Source organism: Notamacropus eugenii, chromosome 2 (assembly GCF_028372415.1).
Source record: "Notamacropus eugenii isolate mMacEug1 chromosome 2, mMacEug1.pri_v2, whole genome shotgun sequence".
Taxonomy (NCBI): domain Eukaryota; kingdom Metazoa; phylum Chordata; class Mammalia; order Diprotodontia; family Macropodidae; genus Notamacropus; species Notamacropus eugenii.
This window is the reverse complement of record NC_092873.1, coordinates 13,619,290-13,636,804: the sequence shown is the minus strand read 5'-3', so window position 1 is coordinate 13,636,804 and position 17,515 is coordinate 13,619,290. Positions and strand designations below refer to the sequence as shown.

General features: G+C 46.0%; 1 protein-coding gene across 11 annotated transcripts in view; it reads left to right on the top strand.

Moving 5' to 3' along the window:
- The window catches only part of RAB3IL1 (RAB3A interacting protein like 1), a 57,889-nt gene continuing 40,374 nt past the window's right edge, over positions 1-17,515 (top strand). For 7 of the 11 annotated variants that reach the window (XM_072638870.1, XM_072638864.1, XM_072638863.1 and 4 more), the window contains exons 1-2: positions 1-705; positions 8,596-8,904. In XM_072638870.1, the coding sequence (XP_072494971.1) occupies positions 677-705; positions 8,596-8,904 (338 nt within the window). In that variant the 5' untranslated portion in view covers positions 1-676. The remainder of the gene's footprint in view (positions 706-8,595; positions 8,905-17,515) is intronic. The other 4 variants (XM_072638871.1, XM_072638867.1, XM_072638866.1 and 1 more) reach the window with 3 other exon arrangements.

Sequence of the window (17,515 nt, the reverse complement as noted above, 5' to 3'; positions counted from 1 at the left end):
CAACCCAAGAGCCATCTTACTCAGTAGGCTTAGAGCAGGACCCCCTGTTGGAGGTGGGCAGAGGAGGGAGGGGCCCTGGGGGCTGACCCACCCTGACAAAACCCCCAGGGCCTAGGAGAGAGGTGCAGAGGGGTTGGTTGGCTACCTGAAGACTGAAGGGGCCCCTCTGTTCCCTCCTGCCTCAGAAGGTGTCCATACCCTGCCCACTGAGTGAGGAGGGTGAAAGCAGTTGGAAAGAAAGAGATCCACCTGTTTGGGAGGGGTGAGAACAGAAGGCTGGAGAGAGCTGGCTGGCTTAAGAAGGGATGAGGGACCCTTGGACCTGGGTCCAGGCCTCCTGAGCATCCAAAGACTCTTATATCTGAGGGCCTAGTCTGAAGGGCCTCCAGCACCACTAAGCTGGACCACCCCCACACTCCATCCCACCACTATAACCATGGGAAAGCAGGGCAAGAAACTGATTTCATCACCTCCTGGGCCCAGCGACCCCTGAGCAAAGAATTGGGAGAGACCTCTGGGGTGTTTATTCAGATGGGCCTGGTGGACTCTACCTGTGCACCATGAAGTAGACCCCAGCAGCTGTAGCCATCCCAGCAGAGGGGCCCAGACGATCCTTGGCCTGGAAAAGAGAGAAGTGGACCTTAGGAGGCCGTGTGCTGACATCTCCCCAGGACCCATGGACACTGCTCAGCTGAAACCTGTAAGGTGAGTGCCCCACCCACAACCCACCACAGAGGCCAGGGCTTCTCACACCAGCCAGTCCAGTGAGGTTTTCTTCACTGGACCATAGATTAGAACTGGAAGAGACCTTCGAGGTCATTGATGAAACTGAGACCCAAGGATAGGACGTGATTTGCCCAAGGTCAAACAGCAGGGAATAAATAAGAGAGGCAGGGTTTGACCCCAGGTTCTTTGGCTCCAGAGATAGGATTCTTTACCCCATACCACCCTGCCTCCCTTCTTGCCTAAGGTGCAAAGAAAACGACATTGGGAGGCTGGAGTTTCTGCCCCCTAACTTGATGTGACCACTAGAGTTCATTTTTTTATAGCATCTCTCTCTGCTCTCCTAGGAGGTTGGGAGTCCAAGGGTTTCTTTTGTTTGGTCCAGACAAAGGTTTTATTGAAACTGCATGGAAAAGTCTTTCTTCTGATAAAGCTAGGGAACTCATCTATAACTCATGGTCTTGCCTGGGGTGGGGACTAAGAGCTTAAATGAGCTGCCTAAAGCCATACAGCTAGTTATGTGTTAAAAGCAAGATTTGAACTCAGGTCTTCCCAGTTTCAAGGCTGGCTCTCAGTGCAAGGATTATTATACCCATTAGGCAGAAAAAGCCCATTCAACAACAGATTCATGCTTAACCAACAATTATTATGCATCTACTATATACAAAGCCTTGTGCTGGACATTGGAATGGGGAAAACCTTTAGAGAAAACCCAGAGTCTCTGCCCTCAGGAAGTTCTCCAATAGTGATGAGTTCCATCAGAACACAGAGGTAGGTAATACACAGTCTCTGCCAGTAGAATAGTAAGACTTGGACCTGGGAGGCATCCACACCAAGGGCTTCTCCATCTCTTTTGTGTCCTGATCTCCTGGGGAGCAGTCTAGTAGTGATGCCAATGAACCTCTGCCCAGTCATGTTTACAAATAATTTAGGGAAATGCTAAATTTGAGTTAAAGGTTAGGGAAAATATGTATGCCCCCACCTTCCCCAATCTGCATTCACAGATCCTTTGATATCTATCCACGTGGATGGGGTCCCTAGGTTAAGAATCATTGACTAATCCAACCCCATGATTTAGGGAGCAGGAAACCGAGGCCAGGGGACAAATTTAGACTCTTATGAAGGGAAAGATGTGAGGAGTGAGGGGTAGGGACCAGAGGAATTCCATGATGCGTTAGCTTCCTTTGGGGATAAGATTACTAGGCTGGTAGAGAGGGGAATTTTATGACTACATTTTATACCTGGATTTTAGCAAAGTTTATGATAAAGTCCATCATACTAAGAGATAGGGATTAGGTGAGGATAAAATCAGTGGTATACAGAACTGATTGGATGGCTGGACTCATGATTCCATGTCACTGCAGCTTGAGGTCTCTCAGTCTGGCACTGGGATATATAATCTTTTGTCCATGACAGACTTGTATGAAGGCATAGATGACCTGCTCATTAAATCTGCCAATGACACGAAGCTGGGACACCACTGATACTGAATGACAGTCAGGATCCAAAAAGATTACAACAGGCCAGAGCTTTGGACTGCCTGAAATAAGATGAGATTCAATAATGATCATTTTAAAGTCTTGTAATTGGGTACAAAAAATCAACTTCACAAACATAAGATTGGTGGGGAGCCTGGTTAGATAACAGTTCAGAGAAGGACCTGAGGATTTTAATGGACCACAAGTTCAGTATGAATCAGCAGTGGGGGGAAGCAGCCAGAAATGCTCATGCAGTCTTGGGCTGTACCATGAGGAGTGCATCTTCCAGTGGTTGGTCCCACTGTCCTCTACCTTTGTCAGATTCTATTCCAAAATCCAAGTTTAAGAAGGAGGCCGATTCATTGGAGAGGGTTCAGAGGAGAGTCAGGGTTACAGAGGGAAGGGTTTTGAATCTGTTGGAGGAGCTGAGGGATATCTCAGGGAGAGGAGGGGCTTCATATATTTGAAATATTTGTCCCAGAGGGCACAGCCAATAGCTATGAGTGAACATTGCAGAGAGGAATCTTTGGGCTTGATATCAATAAAAACGAAGTAATAGTCGACATTTATATGCCGCTTACTCTGTTCCAAGCACTGGGCTAAATGCTTTACACGTATCATCTCTTGACCCTCACAATATTCTTGAGAGATGGGTGCTATGATTATTCCCATTTTGTAGTTGAGGAAACTGAGGCAAATGGGCTTAAGCGACATGCCCAGGGTCACTTAAGTAAGTGTATGAGGCTACTTTTGAACTCAAGTCTTCCTGACTCCAGGTCCAGAAAATCCTCCTAACAATTAGCTGTCTAAAAATAGACATGGTAGGTGATGGGCTCCCCCTCCTTGGAGGGGGAGGCTGCAGGACCAGTTGGTGGGTATGTTATAACAGGAATTCCTTTTGTTTATGGACTGGTGGATTAGGATTAGGTGGCCACTGAGGTCACTCTCAGCTCTCGAATCCTGGGATTTGGGGACTAGGGGAGCTCATAGGCATGTGAATATTTGTTTGGTTTTATCTGCCTGTTGTATATTTCAAACTCACTGTCCCATAGACATCCTTTTACTAAAAAATGTAAAAAAAATTTTATTTGGAAGCAATTGAGATTGAGGAACGTGACTAGGGTCAAGTGTCTGAGGCTGGATTTGAACTCAGGTCCTCCTGACTCCAGCCCATAGACATCTTAAATTCAACGTGTCCAAAACTGGGCTCATTGTCTCCTCATCCCCCAAACTGCCCTTCCACTGGACTTCCTGTTTTTGTCAAAGGCATCACTGTCCTTCTGATCCCCCAGGCTCCCGATCTCCTGATCTCAGGCTCCCTTATGTGTTCCAGGTCTTGTTTTTAGACCTCTTCACCTCTTAAACCATACCCCTCATCCCCTTTCCTAGATTATTGAAGCAGTAGCTTCTCATTTAGTCTTCCTACCTTCAGACTCTCAGCCCACTCCTTTCTCCACACATCTGTGTCCATGTCCAAACAGCTGTTAAAATGACATTCCTAGTGTACAGATCTCACCCTGTCATTGCTCTCCCTCATTAAATACCCATGACTCCCTATTACCTCCAGGAGCCAAAAGAAGTCCCTCTGACTTTTAAAACCCTTCACAACCTGGCTCTAATTTTATTATTGTTGGGGTGTCAGGGCACAATTTTAGAGCCAGAAGGCATCTCAGGAATCATCTGTTCTGACCTCGTGTTTCACTGACAAAGACCCCAAGACCTAAACAGGTTAAATGAGGGGATCAGGGGAAAGTGGGGGAGTCTGGAGTTGGCCCCCAGCCAGGGCCCCCCCTCTCAGAACTATCACGTATTTCTTTAATCTCCCTGCTCCGAATCCCAGCAGAAGCTAAGTTGCTTCAAGGCAGGACGTTCCACTCTTGTTTATGTACCCCTGGTGCCTGACCCACAGTAGCCACTGTGTGTTTTTTGAGATAATGATTATGTGGAATGAATGATCTATCTCTATGGATGTTTAGCCCTTCCCAAAGGGCACAGGGTCAGAGATTGGGGATGAACTGGGTGACAGGGACCCATTGGGATGCTCTGCTGGCCTGTAAGAAAAAGGGTTGAGAGTCATGTGAGGGAAGGGAAGGAAATATGTATTTATACCGCACCTACTACGCACCAGGCGCTGTGCCAAGGGCTTTACAAATATCTCATTTGACCCTCACATCAATCCTGGGAGGTACGTGTTATTATTGTCCTCATTTTATAGATGGAGAAATTTAGAGGTGAAGTAAGTGACTTGCCCAGCATCACACAGCTAGGAAGTACCTGAGGCTAGATTCAAGCTTAGGTCTTCCTGACTTCAGGCCTGACACAGGCCGATCCACGGTGGTGCCACTGAATTTCTCTGGCCAAGGCCAGTCTGGACCCTTTGGGCCTCTTCCCCCCCACTCCTTCCCGGAAAGATCTTGAGAAAGCATCAGACTTCAGAACACACCTGGGGCCCAGGTAGATGCTTGGGAAGCTGTTAATGGCTACCTCACAGCCTGCATGTGATGAGAGAATGCGGGGTCACCTCTAGAGCTGGAGGCTCTTGTTTTACTCATTAAAAATGTTAACTAATTTTTATTAATTTCAATTCAATTAAAATATTTCCCTTCCACCCTCCAATGAAAAAAATAACCCCCACAAAAAAAACCCTTGAAAGAAATATGCACAGACAAGCAAAACAAATTCCCAAATTGGCCACTGTCTGCGTCTCTCTCTGCTCCCTGAGCCCCCCACCTCTCTGCCAGAGTTGGGCAGCCTGCTTCCTCATGTGTCCTCTAGAACTGTAGTTACTCATTGAGTTAATCATAAATCTTGAATCTTTCAACGCTGATTGTCTCTAGAGTATTGTTGTTATGGTAGAAACTGTTCTCTGGGTTCTTCTCCCTTCCCTCTGCACTAGTTCACACGAGTCTTCCCAGGTTTCTCTGAAGTCATCCCCTCTGTCAAGTCTTACAACACATTGATATTCCATCACAATGACTTATCGTAATCTGTTCAGTCATTCCCTGATGGTTGAGGAGCGCCCCCTCAGTTTCAAGTTTTTTGCCACCATAAAAGGAGTCACTATAAAAATACATAAAACTGTGATGTCCCTCACTTCCCAGAGGATGAAAGTGAGGCCAAGTGAGGTTAGGTACAGAACTTAGTTACAGGGGTTTAAGTGTCAGTGATAGGATTGAACCCAGATCTTCTGAGGAGCATTCTTGACCCCCAAGTTTTAGGTCCCAGCCTTAGAGAGGCCAGGGGCATAACCTCAGTCAGTGGAGTGACTGGCACAGGTCTGAAGGGTGGAAGTTGTAGAACTATAGATGCCAAGCTAGAAGGGACCCCAGAGGCCATTTAGTCCCCCTCCACCCCACCATTTTTTAAATGAAGAAATGGAGGCCAAGGGATGTAAAATGACTTGCCCAAGGTCACTAAATCCCAGTGTTCCAGAGCTGTGAGGAGTTTCTGAGTTCCAACATTCTGGATAGAGAGATCTTTCTTGCTATAAAGAGAAGGGGGCATCCCTGGGCAGGGCAAGCCTTGGGGTTGCCTTCCCTGAATCATCAAGTTCTAGGCTCTGGGACCAACCCTTTTAGAGAAAGCAGAGCTCTGGGGCAGCCCCAGCCTCAAAGAGGGGGCCCCGTAGGGCATGTGGTTTGTATAACACCAAAGGGCAAGAGGTGCCCTCAGAGTCTGCACTTTGCCCTCTCCTATCACCACGAGTTCTGGACAGTGAAGCTGCAATCTAAATAAGCTGCCTTTGTGTAATTCCATACAAACTTCCCTCCCAATGGGTCCAAGTTGATAGTGACTCCCTGAGGTTAGAGTCTAGATACATTTTTGAACTCAAAGGAAGATCCATCAAAACATCAGGGCCAGCTAACAACCCTTAGTTCATTTCCCTTCAGAGAGGAGTCTAGAAGCCAGAGTGGTGCTATGAGCCTGGAGGGCTGTAGGACAACTCAGGAGACTAGAATGACCCCCTTTGGTGGGACACTACTTGTCTTTTATATTGTTTTTGTATTTTTTTTGGGGGGGGGTAGAACAAAGACCATTCCATGCTCACAATAATCAAGTGCATTTAGGGTTAGTCTGAGGTGACTGGGCTGGATGCTACAACCGAATTTTATAATTTTTTTGAAAGTATAGGGTCCAAGGCCCCAGAGAGGAGAGATTGTGAGGTTTGGGACATGGGTGCTCCTTTAGAAAGGTTGGTCATCTGCTGGACTGAAGGCAGCTCCCCTCATTCTCTCTCCCTTCAGCCACCAAGAGACTGACTGGTAGATCCTGAGTGGGTGACTAACCCCCAGGCACCAAAGGTATCAGGCCTTTGGGTGGGAAGGTCTGCCCTGACTCCTCAGCTGGCTGAGTGTGTGCCCATCTATAAAGTGTCCCCGAGGGCTCAGAGAGAAAAAATTGTCTTGGGGAGTTGACTTTCCCTCTGGGAAAGCCAGGGGCCCCTCCCTGTCCAGAGCTGAGGTTGCTCTGAGGACATTGGGCACCCACCCCTGGATTGTCAGACAATCATGATTGCTTACAGGATCTAGGAATGGACTCGAGAGACCATCATGTCCACAGCAGAGGAGGAAACTCAAGACCAAGTAAGAAAGTGCTTTTACAGAGGCCGCACAGATGATCTTTAGCAAACCCAAGATCTTAAATGACTGTGGCATCTGCTGCTGGCTCAGCAGATTGTCAGAAAGATCTGAGTTCAAATCTAGCCTCAGACACTTCCTAGCTTTGTGACCATGGGCAAGTCACATCACCTCAGTTTTTTCATCTGTAAAACAGGAATTATAAAAATGCCTCCCAAAGCTGTTGTGAGAATCAAATGAGATAAAACTTGTAAAGCACTTAGCACATATTACTTGGCTCATAGTAGGTGGAATATAAGTACTAGCTATTTATTGTCATCATCATGGCTCGAACCTCAGTTTCATGGAATCATAGGATTTGATGCTGAAACAGCTCAAAGAGATCAATCTCTCTCTATAAACAATGAAAAAAGAGTCCAGAAAAACCACTGAATGACGAGGCCACCCTGCCTCGCAAAAGCATGTAGTGTCCTGTAGCCATGGTCCCCCACTTCTCTAGAAACAAAGTCTGCTTCCTTCTCTCTACTGGGCAGAACCAAGACCGTTCTTCACAGGGAGCTGCTCGGGGTCAGTCGCTTGTTCTGTGTTCTTTCCACTGGCAGCCTTGGGGCTGTCACGTTGGTCACTCTCTTGGTTTTGCTTCTGTCTGGACTGTCTGACTCCACTCATGTTTTCCTGTGATCTTCTGAGTTCTTCCTGTTTGTCATTTCTAACAGGGCATTCAGGAACTCCAATTTATTCAGCTAGCTCCAAGTCGATGGGCAGCCACTTGATTTTGTTCCCCCAAAGGTCTTGCTCTGAACATTTTGGTGTCCATGGGAAACCAGGGTGGGTTGGGAGTGGCCTTTTTTTTTCTGAACTCTCTATGGATTGTACTTGAAGTGGTGTGATTACTGGGGCCTGCTTTTCTCTGATGACATTGCCCAGCTGGAGGCCCCCTCCTCATGTAAGCACCCTGGTGCACATCCGCATTGGGCTCAGGCTCTGTGAATATAGGACAGAGTGATTCTAGCTCTGATGCTGGTTTAAAATAAACCACTGGGAGAGGTACCAATGAAACTGAGTAGAGACAGGAGGTGCAGAGAAGGGACTGGTCAATCACACTGTTCCTTAGGAAGGGGGCCGGGACGAGGACCCAGGTGTCCTGGCTCCTCGGGCCAGTGGTTTTCCAGGTCATCTTGCCTCACTTGGAGGCACTGACCCTTTCAACCCATACCTTTTTGATGTAGCCACCTTGGGACGGTCATCCTGCTTAGCACAAGCTGAGGGATTACAACTAGACATTCCTACAGGCCCCCGTCCCCCGCAAACTCAACTGATTAGTTATTCAGTGAGGCCTGGGCCACACTGACAGCCAAATCTAGTCCAAAGATCCAGCAATAAAAGTCTAGAAAAGCTTCACTCTGGTCCAGCTGGGCTTCTAAGGCCACAGGAGGGCCCCTGCCCCTTCCCTCTCCCTAGACCAGCTCCCAGGTTGACAGTCTTTGGGCCTGGCCACATCATCAGACCTGCAGCATGTTTCCTTGTCCTTACCCACCCCCCAGGAGTGAGAGCTCTGGGCCTGGGGCTGCTGGGGCTCAGCTCACACCCTCTATGGTCCTCAGCACTTTTCCCCTCAGTCCCAGAGTCCTCCCTAGCAATGGTACTCCAGCCAGCCTCCTTTTTGAAATCTGAGCTCCCAGATCCCGGAAACCCCTGGGAGAATTCTTACTGAAAAACATTCCATGCAGTTGTTCAAACATTCCACACAGCTGGCTGCTGGGAGGGGGTGGCCAGGGCCGGAATTTCAGAGGCCTTTGGTTTCTTTCCATTTCCAGGGAAATACATTTCCCAGGAGAGGCCAGGGCGGGGAGGTCCCTGGCTGCAGAGCTCTCCCCCACCTCTGATCTGTCCCCCGAGATGGCATTGCATGGTTGGCTCAGGATGAGCTTAGCCCTTCATTCCTTCTCCACTCTCCCAGAGATGTCTGCACCCAAAGTCCTTTCTGATTCTGGACAGGTGCCCCAGCTCAGGCAGCCACTGTCCCCTGCTCATGGCCAGGGCAGAGGGCCAAGCCACCAGCCATTTCTGCAGGCAAGCCAAGCTGGAGGCCTCATGAACTGTCGCCTCGTGACTGAGATTGTTGGGTAAGTAGTGAGGAGAGATTGCCAGGAGCATCTGGGCACAAGGGTGAAAGCCCTGGGCTGGGAGGTAGGGGATCTGGGTTCCAATCCTAGCACCACCACCAAATTGTGGGGTGACTTTGGGTTCCTCTCTGGGCCTCAGTTTACTCATCTCTAAATCAAGGGGATTGGGCTAGATCCTCTCCAAGGCTGCTCATAAAGTGTTCTGTCTCCTCTTTCCTCTTATGTTACTGTTCTTGGGTCCCTTGTAGCCCCAACACTCTTTGGTGTAGACCTTAGACTAGTCCCACCTAGTTCTGATGTCTTGTGTTCTCAGGCCCCTTCTCCCTTGGCCAGCCTGTGTTCCAGGGCAGCTCCAAGCTCTGGCATTTCCCAGGCTCCTTCCGTCTCTATCTTCAGTACTCAGCGTCCTGAAGTCCTGCTGATTTTAGTCTGACATTCTACGCTTTGTTTTCTAAGGCTAGCTCCGATGTTCTCTGATTCTAACATCCAACTGAGACTGATTTTTTGGTTGTGGTCACATAAAGGAAGGGAGGACAATCCAAATCAGACCCACACAGGTCATAAAAGCTCACAAAGCAACATGTTTGTCCTGTAGAGTTTCCCCTGAGGCAGGGGGAGGGCAACGAGGAATGAAAGGCTTCTATAAAATCCTCTAGCCTGTGGGCTGCCCAGCAGACCTAGAAGTCCCCTTTCTCCCTGCATGCCTCCTATTGATCATTCTGAGGGACTGTCAGTCCCCTCTCCCTTGCACACCTAGCACATCCTGCTCTTGGTTAAATGTTTCCAGGTGGGACTAAATGTTGACCATCAGGGAAGGTGATGACGCACTAGAGATTTAGTAGTGAGGTTAACCATCAAGAGAAGACAGGAAGGGAGAGATAGGAGCTCGCTGGGAAATTTACTGAGCTGGCCCAGCTGCAGGAAAGAAGATTCTCTTCCTCCTCCTATCCTCCCATTCAACCAGACTTTCCCCTGAGTTTGGCTGTCTTTGAGCAAAGGGGAAGAAGATGTTTAATCCAAGCAGAGTGACCATCCTCCTCCTCCTGCCCCAGCCCCAAGGATTCAAGGCTGGACAAACATTTACTAAGCACCTACTATTGCCACTCAGTAGGGATAAAAGAGAAAAATTAAATCATTCCTGCTCACAAAGAGTTTTATAGCCTCCTTATGGAGATATTCAAGTAGCATCCAGGATAAGGGGGCAGGGGGAAGGTTAAAGTTATGGCCATTCTTTTTTTTTTGTATAGAAATTTTTAAAAATTCCATTTTATTTTATTTTCAGCTTCAAATTATCCCCCTCTCCCCCAATTTCTCCCCCACCCACTGAGAAGGCAAGAAAAAGACAACCTATTAGAAATGTAAATAATCATGTGAAACAAATTTCCACATTAACCATGTTGGGGGAAAAAGACAAGAAACAGAAAGAGAAAAAAAAAAACCTGATTCAATCTGCTCTGTGAGACCATCAGTGAGCTCTCTGGAGGTGGATGGCATGTTTCATCAGGAGTCCTTTGAAACTGTGATGGGTCATCAAATCAACTAGAGCTTTGTCTGGTCATCTATACAATATCGTATAAATGGTGCCTCTGGTTCTGCTCATTTCCCTCTGCATCAGTTCATACAAGTCTTCATAACCTTTTATAACAAATCAGCAAAGTGAAGCAAAATAAATTCTCACATTGGTCATGCCCAAGGATATACACCATTCACTCTTTATTTTGATTTCATCTCCTCTCTATCAGAAAATGAATGAGGAGCACGTTCAAACGTCAGTCCTCAGAGTTCCTCCTTTTTACAGATGAGGGTACTGAGGCCCGAAGAGGTTTAAGCAATGAAAGGAATTTTTGTAAAGCAACAAGATGGGAACTAGATGATCCTGAGAGTCCCTCCCAACTCAGAAATTCTATATGGGGAATGGAATGGTTAGAAAGTAGGTCTGATGGCTATTTGTACAAAAATATTGATAGCAGCTCTTTTGGTGGTGGCAAAGAATTAAAAATGGAGGAGATATGCCCATCAATTGGGGAATGGCTGAACAAGTAGTGGTAAATAATTGTGTTATAAGATATGATGAGCAGGATGTTCTCAGAAAAGCCTGGAAAGCGAAGTGAACAGAACCAGATCATTGTACATAGTAACGTCATACATAATAATAATGTAATGATGAGCAAATGTGAAAGACATAGCTGCTCTGAACAAGACCAAGGCAATTCCAATGAACTCGTGATGGCAGGGCCTATCACCCTTCAGAGAAAATTGAGGAACTCTGAGTACAAATTGAAATAGAAGTTTCTCTCTTTATTTTTTCTAGCTGCTTTGGTGATGCAGCTAATATGGAAATATATTTCGTGTGATTTCACACATATAATTGGTTATATATTGCTTACCCTCTCAGTGGGTGGAAGAAGGGCTAGAGAGAGGGAGAGAATTCGGAACTCAAAATTTTAGAAAAAAGAATGTTATAACTTATGATTTTTTTTAAATGGGAAAGAGCTAGGTCTAATGGGAAGGAGGGGGAAATCAGGGAAGGATGGTTATCTATCACAAGGCAGGTCTCTTAAGTTACTTTTGAGTGGTGAGTTGAATGGTCCCTCAAATTTGCTGTCACCTTGGAAGGCATGTAAGATCTAAAATATTAGACAGAAAAGTTTGAACTGTTGGAAGTGAGAAACCACACTCTGGTAAGGTGGGATCATCATGAAGGGTCTCTTATACCTAAAACCTACTTACCTGTTCTCCAAATCAGAATCCTCCATGAAGCCTTCCCAGACTGCTTCAAGCCATAGTGATCACTCCATGCTGGGAGGAACCTTAGCAACTGTCTAGTTCAATGCCCCGATTTTGCAGATATGGAAACTGAGGTTATCAAATGAGTCAAGGTCATTCAGTAAGTGGTAGTAGAGTCCAGTAATGACTCCATACCCTCTACTTGCTGCTGCTTTCTGCCTCCTGCCTGTACTCCTCCTTGGCTCTCACCCATCAAAAAAGCTGGCCAAGGACCTCTGAGTTCATCAGTGCAGGAAGCCCAGATTGGCAACATCTTTAACTTGAGTTAGTAAAAAGCTTCCTGAGGCTCATTGGGTCACCCAGTTAAAGGCAAGTGTCAAAGACAAGGTTCGAACTAACACTTCCTGACTCCAAGTCCAGCACTGGAGGTCAGTATTTCCTGAAGTCTCTCACATAATCTGCTACTGTTTCCTAAACATTATAAAATCTTGTCTTCTTGGTGGGAGAGGGTCTTATTTCTTTAGCATCCTGCATGGCACAGCCCAGCCCACTGATCCAGCATAGAATCATGCTCTGACCCTTAAAGCCCAGTACCAACTCATCTCGCCCTCCTCCCCACATACACCAACATGTTCCATGTTTTTACCAAATTATCCTTCCTATCCAAACTATCCATCTCTTAACCTCTATGCCTTTGCACAGGGCTGGCCCTCACACCTGCTGTGCTCTTCCTCCTCATTCACACATTTAAAAGCCCTTGGAGTCCCTCAAGGCTCAGCTCCAGTGCTCCTTCCTTTAAGTGGTCCTTCCAGATTCCCTAGTTGCTAGTGAATAATTGTATACTGGCTTTGTCTTGATCCTGTTTTTACTTCTCTGTGAACAGATTACATCTTAGGCCAGGGGTTCTTAAACTCTTTTGTGCACTGGAACCCTTCTCAGAATGAAGTTTATGAAATGCATTGGTAAGGGTGGATTTGAAACTCTCCCCATTTTCGTTCCTTGACTATGTGAGAACAATATTTTATTGAATCAAATAATCAGAACAGAATAGAACAAGGCCTCTCTAAATCCATTAAAGCCACTCCCTAGTAATTTATGTAAAAGAGAGAAGCTATCTCAAAATTGGAGAGAAAAAGATTCTGAGTCAAAGGGAGAAGCAAAGAGAAGGAAGCTATCTAGGAGTCATTGGTTCTACAGGTATCTCAGAAAGGAGGACCATGGTTGCAGGCTGAGAGACGTCCCAAGGAAAGATCAACGCTTTCCCAAACAGCTCCTCCCAATGCCTGCCTGTACACAGACACTGTTATATAACATGTTTCTTCTTTACCCAAATGTTTGAATTTTACCTCACCCACAAAGAAACCAGGGGTTAACCAGAGAAAGATATAAACGTTAGGTTAGGAAGAAAGCCCAGCCTCTGCCCAAGTGTTAGGAATTTTCCTAACTGGGGGCTCAGAGCTATTGTGACTGAACTCATAACTATTTGTTTAAAATGTGCTTCCTAAAGTCAGGAAGTAAATAAATGCACCTTGGGGGGAGGTAGTGATTTTATTGCCTCCTAAGCTTAAGATGAGCAAATTGTTATTAAAAAAAAGTGTCACACATGACTACACAATATTGATATTGAAATATATTTATAAAAATATTTAAAAAACAAAAAACTTCACAAAGCCAAGATTAAGAGTCTGTGCCCTCGTAGAATGTAAACTTCTTAAATGCAGGGCTATTTAATTTTTGTTTTTGTGCATTCCCAGGGCCTGTCACATAGTAGGTGTTTGTTGATTTCAGTTGAATTGGGATCAAGAAGACTCTTGGATGGTAGAGCGCCAGAGACAAATATTGTCAACTGGTTTTCTGGGGCCAGTTTAGAAGAGTCTCCTTCCTAGGGAAATCCACTTACGCAAGGAATGTCTCTTAGCAGCTCTTTGAGAGAGCTGTCAGATAGTGGTGATTGGCAGAGTGCCCACCTCTCTTTTGATGGGGACTCCAGCACTGTCCCCCTCCCTTTCTCTCTTTCCAATGTCTTCCTCCAGACAATATTATGCCTAGAACTCATGGACTCTGGGAGTTAATTATTATTGGTTTTAAAGAGATAAAGGCTTAACCCAAGGAGACGCCTCCCCTCCACAAGCTGCTACCTGGAGATAGCAAAGGTTAGAGGCTCTGGTCCCAAGGGAGATGAGACAGACAGATGTGTTCAGTTCTGTTTTGTCTGACTCAGGACTCCCCTGGGACCCATCTAGTGGCTGAGCTGGGTTTTGGAGCAGGACTTTTAGGGAGTTTTGCGAGCAAAGCCTACCTTCTCCTCACCATGGAGTTCCAGAAGGACTGCCACCGTTGCCCAGCCAGGGCTGCTGCCCCTGGAACATGCCCACTGCTCTTTGCTGTGAGCACTGGCACAGTACACTACGTTCCAAAGCTGGACCAAGGGGTGACAGAGGCTTTGGAAGTCTCCCTTGTCCCTTCACCAAAGCTGAATACCACCCTGGAAGACCCTTGCCAGATGGAAAGGTAAACATGTGGGGGATGGACATGTCAGTCAGGCCCTGTATTAACTGCTGGGGTTACAGAGAAAGGCAAAGGATCATCCCTGCCTTCGAGGAATCCCTGCCCTACTGTGGGAGACAGTATACAAGCAACTATGGACAAACAGAGCAAATAGGAACTGGCAGAAGGAAGGCCTTTAGGTGAAGGATGATCCGGGAAAGGCTTCCTGTGGAAATGGCAATTTTAGCTGGGGCCCCCATAGGAGAGAAAGGCAAGCATGCTGGTAAGAGGAGCGGCTTTTGGTGGAGAGAGAGTTAAGAACTGAGGAAGGAGAGGATAGAAGGGAGGAAGATGAGGAAGGGGGAGGAAGTCTTCTAGGTTTGGTTTTGGTTTTTTCTGACAAGACTGATGAGCTCTCTATGCATTCCAATTCTAGCCAAACTGGACCATTCTCAGGCCCCTGACATGCCCTCCTGCCTCTGGGGCCTTTCTCACGCTGTGCTGTGGCCCTGAGGCAGTGTGGTGCCATGGAAAGCCCTGGTTTTTAGACTAAATTCTGACTGGTGACTTTGGCTAAATCACAACTCCTCTGGGACTTCATTTCCTCAACTGTAAAAATGAAGGGGCAGGACTAGAAAACCTTCCCTTCAAACACTAAATCGATAATCCCACAATCCCTCCTCTTTTCCTGTCAAATTCCTGCTCATCAGTCAGTCAGACCCAGAGATGTCTCCTCCAGGAAGCCCTCCCTGATGGCTCCCTGATTGGGAATAATTTTTTCTCTCAGACCTCCTACAGAGATGGGTTCTGACTTTACCTCTTTAACGTACTTGTCTGCTAAGAAATAGTCCGCATTCTAGCTACTTGCTTGTATTTGTGCTTAGAGATCTGTTCGCTCAGGAATGTTTGTTGAATGAATAAACCACAGAGAGGATAGGAGAGAAAGTCCTCAGCTGGGTCCTTTGCCATCCACCACAAAGGTTCAGAATGGTCAAGTCAGTCCCAAAGGGTCAGTGGATGTTCCTGATGTCAGCTTATATTTTTATAACACTTTACAGCTCACAAGGTGCATTCCAGCTGTGAGCTGGGCAGTCCCAATGTCTTTATCTCCACCTTGCAGATGTGGAAGCTTAGGCTTAAAGAGATTACCTGACTCACCCAAGGTCACTCAGCTAGTAAGTAACCTGGGGCTTGAGGCCAGATCCCAGATGCCATGTCTAGAGCCTCTCATCATTTTAAAGGAGAGTTAACTCAGACAAGGGAAGAGGATGGGGAATGAGGATGGTGGCCAGTGACTGGCACTCTGTTTCCTTCCTTTTGTCCTATCACCACATCTAGAAGGAAAGCTGGTTAGCGGAGCAGCCAGCTGGTCTGGGGTTTTTTGTAGGAGTCCCTCGGCTCAACCTTGGTCCCATCTAGTAGTCCCCTTTGTGAAAGACTTTTTAGTCTTTTCACAGGTCTGAGCTGTACGCCTGGAATCCTACCTTTCCTCTTCCTCCCCTCCCCTTGGAGCTGCCAAATTGACATCCATGAAGCCAGGGCTCTCCGGGTCTAGAGGGAGCTTTTATCTCCCCCTCTTAGAAACCTGGGCTTCTTTCAAAGTCCAGCTCAGGGGCTGCCTCTACTCCCCACATTATTAGCACACCCTCTCTTTTGAAATTATACTTATTCACTTGGGTCCCAGTGGTCACCACCCTCACTCCCACCTCGAATTCTTGAGGACAAGGACAGTTTCATTTGGCCTTCGTAGCCCCCATCCCTGGCACACACAGTAGGCATCGTTAAATGTTTATTGAATTGAAAAGGGCAAGCTTCCCGCACTGACATTCGAGTCTGCTCTGTTCTCAACAGAGCCCCACCTGAAATGTTTTCCTTCCCCTCCCAGCCCACAGTATTTATTGTATTTTTGCATTCCCTTCATTCATCAGTATCCCTCTCCTAGAGAACCATCCTATCTAACAAAAAATTAAGGAGAGGGAGGAAAATAAACCAGCGCATTCAAATATCTGACATTATAGGCCATACTCCGTCCTCTTAGTCCCACGACTCTACAAAGAGGTGGATCCACCTTCTCCATCTCTCTTTGGGAGGCCAAGCTTGGCCATTGTCATTTTCCAGCATTCAGCTTCAATTGTTTGTTGCTACTACTATTTCCATTTACCTTGTTGTCGTCATGGTGGAGACTGGTATTTGCGATTCTGTTTACTTTGTATAAGTTCGTATTCTCATACTCTTCTGTACTCATAGTCATTTCCCAGGGAGCAATAACATTCTATTATTTTACCATATTAAAAACTGCAGTTATCCCTTCCACATCATGGAGGTTAGTGGATCCAGAAAATCCAAGTCAATTTTTTTTTGGCTTCTCCTTTTGTACCAGAGAAGTCTGAATTTTTTCTTTTTCCTTTATATGGGGTGCACCTTATTGTAAAATTTGGATTAAGTATTTGGTCATAGGCTATATGTAGATCAATGGTAAGTAACAATTCTAACTTTTGCGTGTTGTCTGCTGGCTTTCATGTTCCTACTGTAAACTTTAAATTTTTACTCATTTTAGCTTCTAAAAAAATTATATTTATGGTATCAAACAATAAAATGTAGATTGTATATAATACTATACATATATTTTATGCATTTCCGAATTTCTAAATTTGTTTCTCTGTTGTCTGCTGGTCTTAACATGACCCTCCCCTCCCCTGCCCCAAATTTCCTGTGATAGATGAAAACCTCAATGGGAAAAGTTGTGATGTTGAAGGGATAACTGTAGTTAATATTTGCAAAAGCTTTAAGCATCATATAAATGCTGGCTACTACTGAAATTCTTATTACTATCGGTAAAATCTCAAATGTGAAGCCACCCTAAGCATGGTGCCCTGCACCTAGTAGGTGCTTCCAAACTAAATGCCAATGTTCGCTTCCCTTTCCCTTCCCTGCCATAATCATAGGATATCTCCTTTTCCCCCCTCAGTTTTTTAGTGTTACAAGAAGTGCTACTATAAGTATTTTGATATATATGGGACTTTTCATTTTTGACCTCACTGGGGTATACGCAGTATAGCAGTGGGATCTCCGAATTAAATGGTATGGACATTTTAGATATGTTTTTAAAAGCATACCAGTGATTCCAAATTATTTTATTGATATCTTTTATTTTTACATCGCCTGCACTTCCTGCTGCATCTCTCCTCCTACCCTCTCCCAGAAAGCCATCCTTTATAGTAAATAATTAAAAAGAAGGAAAAAAAGTTTGGCCAAGCTAAGTACCCCCGGGGTGGGGAACCTGCATCCTTGAGGCCACATGTGGCCCTCTAGATCCTCAAGTTCAGTCCTTTGACTGAATCCAAACTTCACAGAACAAATCCCCTTCATAAAAGAATTTGTGAAAAAAGATCTGTAC